We start from the raw sequence: 16,903 nt of genomic DNA, 5'->3' as shown, positions 1-16,903 counted from the left end.
TAAAATTCTCAGGCCGGGTGTGGTGGCTCACACCTGTAATCCCAGCACTTTGGGAGGCCAAGGTGGGCGGATCATGAGGTCAGGAGTTCAAGACCAGCCTGGCCAAGATGGTGAAACCCTGTCTACTAAAAATACAAAGAAATTAGCCGGGTGTGGTGGTGGGTGCCTGTAATCCCAGCTACTCGGGAGGCTGAGGTAGAGAACTGCTTGAACCCAGGAGGCAGAGGATGCAGCGAGCCGAGATTGTGCCACTGCACTCCAGCCTGGGTGACAGCAAGACTACGTCTCAAAAAAAAAAAAAGAAAGTTAAAATTCTCTGTCTTTACATTGTATAGATCTTTCCATCTCTTCCCCAAACTCTAAGGCATTTGTAACAGAGGCAGGCAGTACAGGCCAAGGGAATCTAAGATTTACTAGCACCACATCTCAAAGGGGAAGCAAGTCATGGGAAGTGGGGTGGAAAGAAAACAGAGGGCTGGGAACAATGTGGTACAGTGGAAACAGCCAGAACACAGTGAACATCTCAGCCCTGCCGCGTACCAGCCATCGGCCTGGGGCAAGTGACCAACCCTATCTATCAATCCAGCATAACCGTTAGGGTGACCTTACACCCCAGTGTTCCCAGGACCACCAGGGAACTATCAGTAGTGACCCATTTCACTCAGGGGCCCATCTGGACAGTCACAATGTCACCATCAGTTTAATACACACCTTGCAGGCCGGTTTGGGGGATGAGAGCCTATGGGGGCCCTCCTGGTACAGGAAGGGTCTTGGGCTATAATGGGGTGACATTATGGGGCTGGAAGACACAAAGGGGAGTGGATTATCTGTGATTTTCATTTCCAGACTCCACACCTGTGGCTGTCTTTGGAGTCACTCGCTTTTTCCTGTTACATTCTGAATCGAGTCCCCGTGAGGATGTCTTGCCCTCTCTAGAGGGGAGGAAGGCCTCTCCTGAGAGCAGCCTTGCTGGTCTATTACATTTCTCCTGCTGTAACCCTGGGCAGAAAAAGATTCCAGTTTTCCTTCACAAATAAAATAGGCTGGACATGGTGGCTAGCGCCTGTAATCCTGGCAACTTGGGAGGCCGAGGTGGGTGGATCACTTGAGGTCAGGCGTTTGAGACCAGCCTGGCCAACATGGTGAAACCCTGTCTCTACTAAAAATTTATAAATTAGCGAGGCATTGTGGCGGGTGCCTGTAATCCTAGGTACTTGGGTGGCTGAGGCAGGAGAACTGCTTGAACCCGGGAGATGGAGGTTGCAGTAAGCTGAATTGCCCCACTGCACTCCAGCCTGGGCAGCCGAATGAGACTGTCTCAAAATAAATTAAAAAATAAAAATAGGCTGGGCGTGGTGGCTCACACTTGTAATCCCAGCACTTTGCAAGGCCAAGCGGGGTGGAACACAAGGTCAGGAGTTCAAAACCAGCCTGGTCAAGAGATAGTAGAAAACCTGTCTCTACTAAAAATACAAAAAATAAAAATAAAAATTAGCCAGGCATGGTGGCAGGTGCCTGTATTGCCAGCTGCTTAGAAGGCTGAGGCACAGAACTGCTTGAACCCAGGAGGCAGAGGTTGCAGTGAGCCAAGATCATGCCACTGCACTCCAGCCTGGGCGAGAGAGAGAGACTCCGTCTCATAAATAAATAAATATTAAAAGCAACTTTGAGCAGTAGTCACTCCAGGGCAAAGCCACCAGCTCACAGGTACAGGGCTTGCTCCTGGCCAATGTCACTGCAAGCACCACAGTTCACTGCAGAGTTCAAGTTTAGGAGCTGAGGAGAAAAAAGTTCTCTGAGAACCCATACTGGCACAAATTCCCTGCTTCTGTGCAATATACACAATGTCAACAAACCAGAGTGGGGCTATTTCAGGTATGAAGATCATGTAAAATTGGGGGTGGCTGGGCGCAGTGGCTCATGCCTGTAATCCCAGCACTTTGGGAGGCTGAGGCAAGCAGATCACCTGAGGTCAGGAGTTCGAGACCAGCCTGGCCAACACTGAAACCCCATCTCTACTAAAAATACAAAAATTAGCTGGATGTGAGGCCGGGCGCGGTGGCTCAAGCCTGTAATCCCAGCACTTTGGGAGGCCGAGATGGGCGGATCATGAGGTCAGGAGATTGAGACCAGCCTGGCTAACACAGTGAAACCCCGTCTCTACTAAAAAATACAAAAAAAAAAAAAAACTAGCCGGGCGCAGTGGCTCAAGCCTGTAATCCCAGCACTTTGGGAGGCCGAGACGGGCGGATCACAAGGTCAGGAGATCGAGACCATCCTGGCTAACACGGTGAAACCCCGTCTCTACTAAAAAATGCAAAAAAACTAGCTGGGCGGGTTGGCAGGCGCCTGTAGTCCCAGCTACTCAGGAGGCTGAGGTAGGAGAATGGCGTGAACCTGGGAGGCGGAGCTTGCAGTGAGCTGAGATCCGACCACTGCACCCCAGCCTGGGCGACAGAGCAAGACTCCGTCTCAAAAAAACAAAAAACAAAAAAAACTAGCCGGGCAAGGTGGTGGGTGCCTATAGTCCCAGCTACTCGGGAGGCTGAGGCAGGAGAATGGCGTAAACCCGGGAGGCGGAGCTTGCAGTGAGCTGAGATCTGGCCACTGCACTCCAGCCTGGGCAGCAGAGCGAGACTCCGTCTCAAAAAAAAAAAAAAAAAATTAGCTGGATGTGGTGGCACACACCTGTAGTCCTAGCTACTGGGGAGGCTGAAACAGGAGAATTGCTTGAACCTGGGAGGCAGAGGTTGCAGTGAGCTGAGATAGTGCCACTGCACTCCAGCCTGGGCGACAGAGGGAGACTCTGTGTCAAAATAAATAAATAAATAAATACAATTGGGGGCAACCAGAAATGGCCTAAAGGCATATAGATGGATTAGTGGGTGACATTTCTCCAACAGGTCACTGCAGGAGAGCCACCAGGACCCCTCTTTATCCCAAACTTACCATTGGAGCAAAAAGCCCATGCCAAGAGAGAACCCGGCTAGAGTAGCCAGAGTCCAGGGTTCAAGCCCGTAAACCCCACATCCCTCCTGGGCCCGTGTTTTTCCATCTGAAAACAGGTTTTGGCCTAAGTGTGTGTCCTCTGGAGCTGTAAGATGCCACAAACCCATGAGTAAATCAAGTAGCCCAAGGCCTGAGAACCATCCCCAGTGAAGCCACAATAGTCCTAGTTTTAATTTTTTTGCAGCTTACAATTTCATGTCATTATTATTATTTTGGAACATTATTCTGCTGCTAAAAATGAGTTGGAGAACACTGGGCTTGATTCCCCCTCTAAGGTTACATTAGAAGAGGACGTATTTCCTGTTACTACAGTTTTTCCGACCTCCAAGACGGGATGGTGGTCTACATTCAACCTGGGAGAAGGGTGTCAGAGAGAAGAGGGCTAGAAGGAAAGGTGTAGTAGGAGGAAAGGAGCTCTGGGAAGCCCCCATGTTCCCAATGTGCTGCCAACTCCCCAAGGCTACCACTGGGACACACTGCTTGCCCCTGCCCGCTCTGAGGTGAGCCTTTCTCTGCCTCCTGCTGCTTCGTGCCCCACCCTATGGTCCTATGCCCACAGCGCCCTGTGCCCAGCAAGGTAGGCTTATGAATAAGGCCCCACCCTGCCACCTACATTGTCGCAGCTCCTTCTTGAAGGCCTTGTGGTTCCCCAGCTCTTCCAGGAAGACCTGGCCGGCTTTGCGGAGGATCTCGGAGCTCTTCTTGGACAGGAACCAGCCGAAGTAGAGCGGCAGGAAGTCCTTCTCCAGCCCAGGCTTCAGCTTCTTCAGGTCATCAGCCGACAGCTGCCACTGGTTCTTCTCCTTGAGCTGGGCACAGTCCAGCCGCCACGACGTCTTGGGCTCCACCAGCACCACCTGGTACTGGTACTGGTCGGCCATTTCAAAGAGCTGCTCCAGCCGTTCCCGCTCGTGGTTGGTGTCATCTAGCACAAGAATTCTGATATCCCGGCGGCGGCAGTAGGCAGCCAGGTCCTCATCGAGCCGCTTGTACTCCTCGGAGAAGGCTCCTCGAGCGCCGGGGGTGATCTTGTAAGCGTCGGCCGACACCATCTTGGTGCCATCACGGTACTTGTCCACGATGGCCCGTGCCAGCGTGGACTTGCCGCTTCCTGGCAGGCCGCGCAAGATAAAGAGCGTCTTGCACTCTTGCAGCGTGGCCACCGTGTCCTCATCCTGAAGGAAGGGAAACTGCAGCTCAGGCTTGTCCTTGGCCCCTGAGGATGACATCTTGCGGAAGAAGATCTTGGGCAGGAATGTGTGGCTTTTTCGGGAGAAGCCTCTGTTCTGTGTAAGGAGGGGAAGAGATGTCAGCCCAGGTCATTCGCGGGCTCCCCGCCGGCCTTACCCCTAGTCCCTAGACTGGGTGTGGGTGCCTTCCGAAGCAGGGCAGTGCTGGACCTTCTGTCCCTTTCGGTCCGGGAGCACCTTTCCGCTTCTGGTCGTGGAGGAGGAAGAGGGAAGCTTGTCTGAAGCTCTCCTAAGCGTGCGCTTTCCCCATTGCTGCCACCTCGGAAAGGAAAACGTGCTGGAGGCATGCAGGGCGTGCCAGGAGCCTGCGGTTCTGGGACTGGCCTCACTCTTATATGCTTGGCACCTACTAAGGACGTCCTCTTTGGAGGTGGGGGTCTCTGTGTCTGGGCCAAGCCACAGCTGCCACGGCTGAGTGCACAGAGAAGGGTGGGGAGTGGAGAAGGGTTACCCCAAGACTGCCTCCCTTCCCCCAACAATGGCCGCAAGAGATAATACTCTCTTGTCTGGCATGCGGGGACAATGGTCCCACAGAAGGGCTGGTGGGGGGCAGGGCAGGAGAGCACTGGACAAAGGCCCTCTTTCACCGAGACTGCCACCTCCTCCTCTACCCTCTCCCGGCCCCCACAAAGTCGTGGTCTTTGTGCCTGTCCAGGACAAGGCAGCACAGGGCACCTGCAATCAGGATCCAGCTCTGCCCGCCGCTGTGCTGTGTGTCTGAACCGCCTCTCGGAGCCACTTGTTTTCCTATCTTCTAGAAGCCACAAGAGACGGCAGCTTTTACCGTAAAGGGTCCCCTCCTCCGAACTGGCTCCGCCTCCCGCGCGCACCCGGGCGCGGGGCAGCGGTTCCGCGTGATGAGACGGTCCCGAGTCCCCTCTTGAGGAACGCTACCGTTTCCCTCTCCAGCGGCCTCTCCGGCACTCCGAACCCCCCCGCCCAGCTTCTTCCAGACCTCAGGGCTGCCCTGAGTACCAAGACAACTGGAAGTCGAGCCCGGAGCCCCGGGTCCTCGTTTGCAAGACGCTTCCTGCCGAGGGGCCCCGACACTCGTTTCCTGCCCCGGTGCTACCCCGTGCCCGGCCCCGCCTGGCCTCTCACCATGATGAGGAGGGGCGCCGCCGTCGCCGCCTCTGTCGGCACCAGCGCTCCGGGGCCGCCCGCCTGCGCGGAGGGACACGGGAGTCCAGCGGTGGCACGACCCGAGCCCGGCCGCTTTACATAGCCCGGGGGCGGAGCGGGCACCCGGGCGGGCTGGGGCGGGCCGTCCCCTCTGCGCGCAGGCGCTGCGAACCGAAACCCGAAACTCCCGCCGCGCGCGGGAACCCCGGCCCGGCCCCGCCCCCTGCGCGCGCCCGCCCCGCCACGCGCACCCACTCACTGCGCCTGCGAGCTGGACGGCCGCTACCTTTTTCTGTGTGTCGAGGGGTAACTCAGTCGCCCTCCCCGGTCCCGTGGATTAGCAGGAAGTGAGTGAAGCAGGGTCGTGCAAGGTTGGATCCTATCTTTAATTTTTGATATTTTATTCATCATGGACTTTTGCATTAATTAAAAACTTTTTTTTAAACCACATTGGATTAAAGTATTATGCAATTTGCTGGCATCCCGGTAAACTGCATCTGAAATGCCTCACTGACCTCGTCCGGTCCCTGTGCCAGCCGAAAGTCAGTCTCAGCCCCGACCTTTCCTTCTAGAAGTTGTGGAGACAGACCAGGATGGCAATGGCCAAAGGGACAGATGAGTAACGGAGTGAAATCCTAACATCCTCTGAGGCCAGATGCTCAGCTGCCACCACCTCTGTGAAACCACTGAGAGCTCCGTTGGATTTTTGAGTTTCTTGTACCAAGTGCTGTGCTAAGCACTCAGTCCTCGCAGCAACCCCTGAGGCAGGTATCCCATTGTTCAGAGAAGCCAGCTTGGCGAGCCTGATTTACCTGATTGTGCCACCCAGAGTTGTCAGAGGTGGAGTCTGTCTGCCCTCCCAGGCCACTCCCCTATCTTTGGCCTCAGTCCCAGCATTCGCTTAGTTCTGGCTTGGGGCATTCTCCTGCCTGTGCTAGCTGGGGCCACCCCACCACTGTTCCATCCATAAAGCCTCCCCGGTGTCCTGCGCACTGGAAGGACTCAGTCAGTCACCGGTGTCTGGGAAGCACCTCTCCTCCCAGGCCTTCCCCTCTCCTCCTCCCTGTGACTTCTCATTCCCTGAAGCTCCTGTATCTTCACCCTCCTGAAACCCTTTCTTCTTGGCACCTTTCTCTCCACGAGGCTCTTCCAAGAATGGGCAGGGGTGAGGAGACAAAGTGACAGACTCAGGGTTTGCAAGAGTGAAAGACACCTATTTAATGGCAAAATAGTGACGGAAAGCAGCACAAGTAAAACCCTCATTTTTCCTATTACAGATAAATCGCTTGAAAATCCAGTTTAATAAGATCCCGTTATCCCTCTGAACACCAACTTCCTGATCCTTATCCCTACCGGTGTCTTCATTCATACTCCTTTTCCATCTCATTTTCTGTTTTTTTCATTTCTCCTATTTCCCCAAATTGTGTTTTTCCCAGTTCTTCTGGCTCTCTTCTGCCCACTTCTGAAAGTTTATTTAGTTCTTCTGGTTCCTGTCTGCTGAACTCTCCTGAGAGTCTTTGGCCTAATTCTCCTGAAGGCCTCCTATAAATTTCTCTTGACTCTCTTCTGCCAGCTTCTAGTAGCTTCCTGCCTGTTTCTCCTGATCTTGTGCCTAATTCTCCTGACAGGCCCTTGGCAACTTCTCCCAAATCGCTTCTGGCTTTTCCTGCTTCCACACTCTGCTTTCCGCTTGCTGTGCTCTGCAGAGCTCCCCCAAAAGCCTCATCGTCCTCATCCGTCTCTCTCTCATCCTCAATATGGTCCCACTGCTTCACCACCTTCTCGGGCTCATCTCTCACTCTCCTCATGTCCTTCTCTGTTATTATTCTATCTTCATACAGTAAAGCTTCTGAAAAATAAGAGAAAAGTGGGAGGAAAGATAAAAGTTTGTTCATGTCAGGCCGGGTGTGGTGGCTCGCGCCTGTAATCTCAGCACTTCGGGAGGCTGAGGCAGGCAGATCCCTTGAGGCCAGGAGTTCCAGACCAGCCTGGATGACACAGTGAGACCCTGTCTGTACTAAAAATACAAAAATTAGCCAGCCATGGTGGTTGGCGCCTGTAGTCCCAGCTATCTGGAGGCTGAGGCAGAAGAATCACTTGAGCCCAGGAGGTTGGAGCTGCGGTGAGCCAAAATCGAGCCACTGTACTCCAGCCTGGGTGATAGAGCGAGACCTGTCTCCAAAAAAGGAAAAAAAAAAAAAAAAAAGAAACTGTTCATCTCTGTGGAGGCCTGTGCTTTTGAGAGGCAGATGAAAGAAAGGCCCTGAGAATGACTGTTTTTGCTAGCTTTTTAAATTGGTGTTGACAGCACACCTTTCCAAAAGCAGAGAAAGGGAACCATCATTTACTGAGCCCAGCTCCGTCCTGCGCATCACGTGAGGACTGTATAGCTTATCCCATCCGGACATCAGGAAAATGCGCACTGCCGTTGATTTGAGTTTGCAGTCAAGGGACCTGAGACTGATAGGAAAGAAATCACATGGCCGGGCGGCATGGCTCATGCCTGTAATCCCAACACTTTGGGAGGCCGAGGCGGGTGGGAGGCCAACAAGGTGAAACCCCGTCTCTACTAAAAATACAAAAATAAGCTGGGCGTGGTGGCGGGCGCCTGTAATCCCAGCTACTTGGGAGGCTGAGGCAGGAGAATCGCTTGAACCCAGAAGGCGGAGGTTGCAGTGAGCCAAGATCTTGCCATTGCACTCCAGTCTGGGCAACAAGAGCGAAACTCTGTCTCAAAAAAAAAAAAAAAAAAAAAAAAAAAAAAATTGGCCGGGCGCGGTGGCTCAAGCCTGTAATCCCAGCACTTTGGGAGGCCGAGACGGGCGGATCACGAGGTCAGGAGATCGAGACCATCCTGGCTAACACGGTGAAACCCCGTCTCTACTAAAAAATACAAAAAACTAGCCGGGCGAGGCGGCGGGCGCCTGTAGTCCCAGCTACTCGGGAGGCTGAGGCAGGAGAATGGAGTGAACCCGGGAGGCGGAGCTTGCAGTGAGCTGAGATCTGGCCACTGCACTCCAGCCTGGGTGACAGAGCAAGACTCCGTCTCAAAAAAAAAAAAAAAAAAAAAAAAAAAAAGCCGCAGTGGCTCACGCCTGTAATCCCAGCACTTTGGGAGGCTGAGGTGGAGGTTGCAGTGAGCCGAGATTGCACATTGCACCACTGCACTCCAGCCTGGATGACAGAACAAGACTCCGTTTCCAAAAAAAAGGAAAAAGAAATCACACAATGGTCACACTGCAAGTAAGAAATGGCAGAGTCAGAATTTGAACCCAGGACAGTCTGACCCCAGAGACTCTTCTCTTTTCTCTACAAGAAATAGCGTAGGTGCTGGCAAACAACAGAAGGGTTTTCTCCAGCATCTTCATTCTGACACTTTCTCTTTGTCCCTGGGAAGCACGTTCATTATTTGTTGGGAGGTTTCCTATGAAAATATAGGGGCCGGGCGCGGTGGCTCAAGCCTGTAATCCCAGCACTTTGGGAGGCCGAGACGGGTGGATCACGAGGTCAGGAGATCGAGAGACCATCCCGGCTAACACGGTGAAACCCCGTCTCTACTAAAAAATACAAAAAAACTAGCCGGGCGAGGTGGCGGGCGCCTGTAGTCCCAGCTACTCGGGAGGCTGAGGCAGGAGAATGGCGTAAACCCGGGAGGCGGAGCTTGCAGTGAGCTGAGATCTGGCCACTGCACTCCAGCCTGGGTGACAGAGCAAGACTCCGTCTCAAAAAAAAAAAAAAAAAAAAAAAAAAAAAAAAAAGAAAATATAGGAAAAAACAGGAAAAAAGATAGGGTTCCTATAAAGATATAAGCTGCTAATAAAAAAGTTCAGCTGACGAGTTATTTTACAGGCAAAGGGATCCTTGCTCCTAAATGTTTTTTTTTTTTGTTTTTTTTTTTTTTTTTTTTGAGACGGAGTCTCGCGCTGTCGTCCAGGCTGGAGTGCAGTGGCCGGATCTCAGCTCACTGCAAGCTCCGACTCCCGGGTTCATGCCATTCTCCTGCCTCAGCCTCCCGAGTAGCTGGGACTACAGGCGCCCGCCACCACGCCTGGCTAATATTTTGTATTTTTTAGTAGAGACGGGGTTTCACCGTGTTAGCCAGGATGGTCTTGATCTCCTGACCTCGTGACCCGCCCATCTCGGCCTCCCAAAGTGCTGGGATTACAGGCTTGAGCCACCGCGCCCGGCCTTTTTTTTCTTTTAAATCAGTTATGGAGAAAAGTTACATCCCCTTCTGCATCTCCCTTACGTTCTTCTGGCAACCACTAGTTACTGAGGTGTCTGTAGAGGGTCTCAGGTCTCAGGGATCACAGCCCTTTGGAGGTGAAAACAGATGCAATGCTGCCACCTGCTGTTCTGAGAGGGAAGTGCCCGGCAGTTCTCCAGGCACAAGGACGCAGGCCAGGGCAGGGAGACTGGGGTGTTGGCTGCTTCCCCGCAGACTCTCTCTCCACAGCAGTTGCTCCTGTGGCTTCTCAGAGCAGCTCAAAGGGCATGTGGGGGCGGACACAGAGCCCTTCTGAGGGGGTCCAGCCACCACAGAACAGGTGCTGGGTAATAAAGGGCTGTCATCTGGCTGCTCAGGTGCCCAGAAACCTCCCGCTGCCCTACCTGGACCAGAGAGGATTTCAGCCTTGCAGCCTGGAGGGCTGCAGCCAAGAATCTGCACTGGGCTGTGTCCTCCCAGGCCCCCAGCCCCGGCTCTGTTCACCACAGTCTGGCTGGAGTCAGAGCTCCGCAGACCGGGGCAGGAAAAGGCTGTCTGTGTCACTAGAAACAGTGTGGCACGGGCTGGTGCATGGGTTCTAGAGCAGATCGCCCAAGACTGAAAACCACTGTAGCCTCTAACCCCTCTGCCTCCATGTCCTCCATAAAGTCAAGCTAATAACACTTCCTTCATAGTGTTCCTCAACGGATACGGATAGGATGAGTCCATGCACACCAAGCCTCTGGAAAAATGCCTGGCCTGCAGGAAGCATGAATGGGGGTCGGCTACTGCGCTTAACACCCCTGCTCCTCTAGGCCCCTCTCCAGTGGGATAGGGCTGCTCAGCCATCTTCTGCTTCTCCTTCCCTCACTCCCACCCTGCAGGAAAGGAGAGCCCAAAGGCAGGGGCCAAAGGCCTCTTTACTCCCTGGAGACCTTGTGAGAAAGAATGTGGTAAGGCACAGCTGCCAGGCAGCCTCTGCCCCTCGTGTCCCTCTGCACCTGCCCATCACACTGCCGGCCTGAGAGCAGCACCGTAGTGGGGAGGGTGGGGCCCCAAGTCACCCCTCCCTAGCTACATGACTCTGACAGAGCACTCACCTCACTCAGCCTCCCTTTCCCCCCATAGCACCTACACCTCCTAGTGGGGTAAAGACCAACAAGATCACTCCTGTCTGGTGCTTAACCCAGTGCCCAGCACTCAGTAAGAGCCCCCAAAGGGTAGCTACTGTTATTCCGTCTCTGTGCCTTTGGTCCTGCTGTTCCCTGCTGGAAATGCCTTTCTTCTCCCACCTCTCTCCTGGAAAACTCCTGGGCATCTTTTGGAGTTGGAGGTAGATGATTCTTCCTCGTCGAAGATTCCTCTGCCTCCCCAGAGGAGCCCGCGTCCCGTTGCACGCACCCTCATGGCAGCACACCTCCACCTCGGTGTAGCACCTGCGTGCAGGAGCCCAGCAGCTGACAACTCCACTGGTCAGCCTTGCCCAAAGGGCCATGGGCTCCTCCAGAGCAGGGATGTGCCTCTGTCTCCCCAGAATCTAACACCTTCCAGGTACATGACAAGTGCTCAACATATACTTGATGAATCAGTTGAAGAGAGAAATGAGTGCGCTCTGGGGTCAGATAGTCCAGCCCATGGTGGCCTGAAACCTCGCCCTCTACTGCCCCAGAGATAGGCTAGGGCTGCTGGTGGCACTGAAATCAGAATCCATGGTGGGCAGTGCCAAGCTCCCAGACGGGGGAGCTGCTGTCACGTGTGTCTCGGACTAGAGGAAGAGAAAGCAGAGAGAGAATGCTGAAGTTGCCTTTTCAGAGTTCAGGAACTCACCTCCCTCGCTCTTTTCTTTGAGATTCTCCATGTAGTTGGTTTTCCTCAATTCTCCGATGATACCCTTGTTGGCATCGTCCAAGGCCTGTGGATGGTAGAGGGAGCTTAACCCGTGTGTTTGGCACCTACACCATTAATTTTCCCCACCCAGATCAATCCCAGAAGGCAGGGCTCTAGTGGGAACCTGCCACCCTTGGTTTCCCTCTGGCCCCTCCGATGACCCCTACCCTCAGGTTAATCTACACCGACTCAGAATGATCCACACCAACTTGTGTCTGAGAGATACACGACTGCGAGTCGGTCAAACGCGTTTCTCTTGGGCTTAGGCATGTATTGGGAGTTGTGTCTATCTACTCATTTCTACCTTTAGATGAACCACCTAAAGCTGCTTTTAGCTTCAGTCAATGCAAAAAGACAATCCAAACCTGCAAGCACTCAGCAAGCCAGCACTGAAGGGACCCAGAAACACACCAAGGCGACAGGACTGCCTTCAGAAGGGCCTTCCAGGATGTCTGCAGTTTCCCCAACTCAAGTGTGCGATCCCTAGAGGCCTGGAGCTCAGCCTGTGAGCCTCTGGAGGGCAGGTCTTGCCTTCTTGCTCATAGCAGGCCCGTGGCTGGCACTGACAGTGTCTCCCGAGCAGCTCCAGGGCCTGGACGCACTCTCTTGTGGTGTTGGTCTGCTCACCCCCGCCCCCCCAACTGTGAACCTTCCTACCTGGAGTTGCCAATCCAGGAGGGTGAGGGGTCAGGGGTCTGGTCCCATGAGGAGTCACTGAGGGTCACAGGGACCTTCTCTCTGCCCCTAACCCTTCAAAACCACTGCCTAGCCTTCAAGGTGACCTCAAATCCTCCTTGTTGGAAAGCCTCCAGCTCTGCCTCCCAGCGGAGGCTCTCTCACTCTGAATTCTCCTAGTCCCCTATGGCGCTGGTCATGAACCAGGGTTTGTGCTTTTTTTTTTTTTTTTTTTTTTTTTTTGAGACTGAGTCTTGCTCTGTCGCCCAGGCTGGAATGCAGTGGCACCACCTCTGCTCACTACAAGCTCCACCATTCTCCTGCCTCAGCCTCCCGAGTAGCTGTTTTTTTTTTTTTTTTTTTTTTTTTTTTTTTAAGAGAGAGGGTCTTCCCATGATGCCCAGGCTGGTCTAGAACTCCTGGACCCAAGTGATCCTCCCACCCTCAGCCTCCCAAAGTGCTGGGATGACAGGTGTGAGTCACTGTGTCTGGCCTTTTACTGTAATCTTGTGGGCCAGGACCATGGCTGTACACCTTTGGGCTTGGCAGCCTGGAGCCAATCTACACTCAGTGAGTATTTCCTGAACTGAACGGCCATGCTCTCTGTCTGCAGGGCGATCACACGGAAGTATGTGGCGCATGGCACATCTGGCAGGGCTGCAGTGAGGTGGGTGCTCTTCGCCTGGAAGCCAGAGCTGGGGACATGGCGTATACGACGAGGATGACAATGTGCTAGGCCTGGGCTCCCCTGGGCCGTGTGGTGGCAGAGGATAGACTGCGCCTGCTGGGGTCTTTTGGGTATGATTGCTCCGCTCTGAGAGGGCAGTGTTAGCCTCACCACAGTCCTCACAAACAGCTCACCATGAACCTGCCTCCCAAAAGACAGAGGGGATCCGGTCACTTCTCTGCTGTCCACAGCCCTTCAAGTCCAGGCTGGTGTGCTAACTGTCTGGGGCTTCGTCACCCCACCCCCGCCATCGGGAACCCCCAAGCTCTTGGACCCAGGCCAGGATCTCTCTTCTGCCGGCCACCGGCCCTCAGCGCCGGCCTCCCACGTCTTCAGTGCACTTGCACCTCCTTGGCCTGGCCAGCTCTGCTATCCTAGTCCTTCAGAGCACAGCATGAGGTCTTCCTCCAACTGGGAGTGTCCTGAGCCTTCACTTCTCAGGGTCCCTGCTCCCTTTGCCCAGGGCCTACAGACCCCAGGCTGGTCCCTGAGGCCATGCCCCTTTGCTGCCCACAAGTTATGCAATCTGGTTTCTTTCAATCATGGCACAAGCTCCCCGAGGACAGGGGCCTCATTTACTTCACTCCAGCAGATACTTCCTGGGGTCCAGCTGCGTGTCAGTGGTGCTCTGGAATTTGGCTATGGGAAGGGCTTAGGGAAGCTGTCTGGTCAGCAGCGGGAGGAAGAGGCCTAGGTGAGCGCGCACCTGTGAGGTCCGTGTGCAGACTTTACTGAGCTTGTGCGTCTGTCTACCTGGATGCACTGGGAGTGGGTGGGATGGAGGAGCCCAGACCACCTCCAAGTTTCTCCTCTGGTCTCTGCCTCCTGACACAGTGTAGGCCAGGCCAGCACTATTCAACAGAAATTTCTGTGACAATGGGAATATTCTAGATCTGTATTACGTAGCACCCATAGGCCACAGGTGGCTGGGTTTTTTTTTTTGTTTTTTTTTTTTTTTTTTTTTTTGAGATGGAGTCTTGCTCTGTCGCCCAGGCTGGAATGCAGTAGCAAGATCTTGGTTCACAGCAACCTCCACCTCTCAGGTTCAAGCGATTCTCCTGCTTCAGCCTCTCAAGTAACTGGGACTACAGGTGTGCGCCATCACACCTAATTTTTTGTATTTTTAGTAGAGACAATGTTGGCCAGGATGGTCTCAATCTCCTGACCTTGTGATCCACCAGCCTCGGCCTCCCAAAGTGTTGGGATTACAGGCGTGAGCCATCACACCCGGCCTCACATGTGGCTATTAATGACTTGAAATGTGGCTAGTGTGGCTGGGTGCAGTGGCTCATGCCTGTAATCCCAGCACTTTGGGAGGCCAAGGCGGATGGATCACGAAGTCAGGAGTTCAAGACCAGCCTGGCCAAGATGGTGAAACCCCGTCTCTACTAATAATACAAAAAAATTAGCTGGGCATGGTGGCACATGCCTGTAATCCCAGCTACTCTGGAGGCTGAGGCAGAGAATTGCTTAAACCTGAAGGGGTGGATGTTGCAGTGAGCCGAAATCGCGCCACTGCACTCCAGCCTGGGTGACAGAGCGAGACTCCGTCTCAAAAAAAAAAAAAAAATGTGGCTAGTGTGACTGATAATTTTATTTATTTATTTATTATTTTTTTTTTTTTTTTGAGGCAGAGTCTCGCTCTGTTGCCTAGGCTGGAGTGCAATGGCATGATCTTGGCTCATGCAACCTCCACTTTCCAGGTTCAAGCGATTCTTCTGCCTCAGCCTCCCAAGTAGTTGGGACTACAGGTGTGTGCCACCATACCCAGCTAATTTTTTGTATTTTTAATACAGATGGGGTTTCACCATGTTGGCCAGGCTGGTCTCAAACTCCTGACAAGTGATCTATTCGCCTGGGGCTCCCAAAGTGCTGGGATTACAGGCATAAGCCACCACGCCCAGCCTAGTTTTAATTAACTTTACTCTAAGTAGCCACATGTGGCTAGCAGCTGCCTCCTTGAGCAATGGAAGTCTAGGCAATTACAAGTGCACAATGTGGACTTTGATGGGGGACATATCGAGGCTGTGAAAGCCAGATGTGAGGGCTCCTCACCCAGACTGAGGGGTCAGAGAAGGCCGCCTCGAAGAGGGGATATCTAACCTGAAACCTAAAGGTTGAGTGGGAGTTAGCCAGGTGAAGGAGGTGGGAAGGGAAGGTTTAGAATATTCCAGGCAGAGATAACAGCATATGTTATGAGGCATAAAGCTGTTCAGGCCGGGTATGGTGGTTCACACCTGTAAACTCAACACTTTAAAAGGCTGAGATAGGAGGATCGCTTGAGCTCAGGAGCTCAAGACCAGCCTGGGCAATATAGCAAGACCTCATCTCTACAAAAAATAAAATTTAAAAATATCAGCCAGGCATGGTGGCCCACACCTGTAGTCCCAGATACTTATCCCTTGAGCCCAGAGATCAAGGCTGTAGTGAGCTGTGGTCATACCACTGCACTCTAGCCTGGGTGACAGAGCAAGACCTTGTCTCAAACAAAAAAAAAAAAGAAAGAAAGAAAGAAAAAGAAAGGAAAAAGAAAGCCTGTTTAAGAAGACAGGAAGCTGGTATTGGCTGGAGCTGGAATACAAGGTGATGGGCGCTGGGGACTGGCCAGCAGGAAAGCTGGAGAGGCCCACAGGGGAGAGCTTACCCAATGCCTTCCTACCCCTGAGAGGAAAAGTCAGGAACAGAGACACCCAGGTAGCAATAAAGGGTTTAGGCAGGAGAATGAGGAAATCACACTAGATTTCTTGTCTCCTGGAAGAGGTAGTATTTTTCAAACTTCCAAGTCCTAACGTCAAGTTAGACCAGGGGTCCCCAACCCCTGGGCCACTGACTGGTCCATGGCCTGTTAGGAACCGGGCCACACAGCAGGTGAGTGGAGGGTGGGCAAGTGAGCATGACGCTGTCAGATCAGTGGCGGCGTTAGATTCTCATAGGAGGGAGACCCCTATTGTGAACTGCACATGTGAGGGATCTACGATGCACGCTGCTCATGAGAATCTAATGTCTGGCCGGGCGCGGTGGCTCAAGCCTGTAATCCCAGCACTTTGGGAGGCCGAGAGGGGCGGATCACAAGGTCAGGAGATCGAGACCATCCTGGCTAACACAGTGAAACCCCGTCTCTACTAACAAAATACAAAAAACTAGCTGGGCGAGGTGGCGGGGGCCTGTAGTCCCAGCCTCTCGGAAGGCTGAGGCAGGAGAATGGCGTGAACCCGGGAGGCGGAACTTGCAGTGAGCCGAGATCTGGCCACTGCACTCCAGCCCCGGCGACAGAGCGAGATTCTGTCTCAAAAAAAAAAAAGAGAATCTAATGTCTGATGATCTGAGGCGGAACAGTTTCATCCCGAAACCATTTCCCCCGCTACCAATCCATGGAAGAACTGTCTTCCACAAAACTGGAGCCTTGTGCCAAAAAGCTGGGGGACTGCTGATGAAAGAAAATGAGGGCTGGGTACAGTGGCTCAGTCCCAGCACTTTGGAAGCCCAAGGCGGGAGGATCACTTGAGTCCAAGAGTTTGAGACCAGCCTGGCTAACAAAGTAAGACCCTGAGTCTACAAAGAATAAAAAAATTAGCCCCCAGCATGGTGACATGCATCTGTATTTCCATCTAGATGGCAGGCTAAGGTGTGAGGATTGCCTCGGCCCAGGAGGTCAAGGCTACAGTAAGCTATGCTCTCACCACTGCACTAAGCCTGTGTGACAGAGAGACACTATCTAAAAAAAAATAAAAGTAAAAAGAAAAAGAAAATAAGAAAATAAGGTTAGGCATGGCTGGGCGTGGTGGCTCAAGCCTGTAATCCCAGCACTTTGGGAGGCCAAGATGGGCAGATCATGAGGTCTGGAGATCGAGACCATCCTGGCTAACACGGTGAAACCCCGTCTCTCCTAAAAAAAATACAAAAAACTAGCCGGGCGAGGTGGCGGGCACCTGTAGTCCCAGCTACTCGGGAGGCTGAGGCAGGAGAATGGCATAAACCCGGAAGGTGGAGCTTGCAGTGAGCTGAGATCCGGCCACTACACTCCAG

At 53.2% G+C, this 16,903-nt stretch overlaps 2 protein-coding genes across 3 annotated transcripts in view; both read right to left on the bottom strand.

Annotated features, from left to right (window-relative positions):
• The window catches only part of CNP (2',3'-cyclic nucleotide 3' phosphodiesterase), a 736,460-nt gene that overhangs the window by 3,442 nt on the left and 716,115 nt on the right, over positions 1–16,903 (bottom strand). Inside the window, exons 2-3 of one of the 2 annotated variants that reach the window (XM_050762777.1) lie at positions 5,361–5,545; positions 3,623–4,295 (exon numbers count right to left, since the gene is read on the bottom strand). In XM_050762777.1, coding sequence (XP_050618734.1) covers positions 3,623–4,295; positions 5,361–5,363 — 676 coding nt within the window. In that variant the 5' untranslated portion in view covers positions 5,364–5,545. Of the gene's footprint in view, positions 1–3,622; positions 4,296–4,934; positions 5,074–5,360; positions 5,546–16,903 lie in introns of those variants that run through there. The other variant, XM_050762778.1, reaches the window with a different exon arrangement.
• Positions 6,575–16,903, bottom strand: part of ODAD4 (outer dynein arm docking complex subunit 4) — a 41,191-nt gene continuing 30,862 nt past the window's right edge. Inside the window, exons 11-12 of the mRNA XM_050762645.1 lie at positions 11,416–11,500; positions 6,575–7,230 (exon numbers count right to left, since the gene is read on the bottom strand). Coding sequence (XP_050618602.1) covers positions 6,743–7,230; positions 11,416–11,500 — 573 coding nt within the window. The 3' untranslated portion in view covers positions 6,575–6,742. The remainder of the gene's footprint in view (positions 7,231–11,415; positions 11,501–16,903) is intronic.

The sequence above is a fragment of the Macaca thibetana genome, chromosome 16 (assembly GCF_024542745.1).
Source record: "Macaca thibetana thibetana isolate TM-01 chromosome 16, ASM2454274v1, whole genome shotgun sequence".
Taxonomy (NCBI): Eukaryota; Metazoa; Chordata; class Mammalia; order Primates; family Cercopithecidae; genus Macaca; species Macaca thibetana.
The sequence above is the reverse complement of the archived record's forward strand: the minus strand, read 5'-3'. Positions and strand labels throughout refer to the sequence as shown.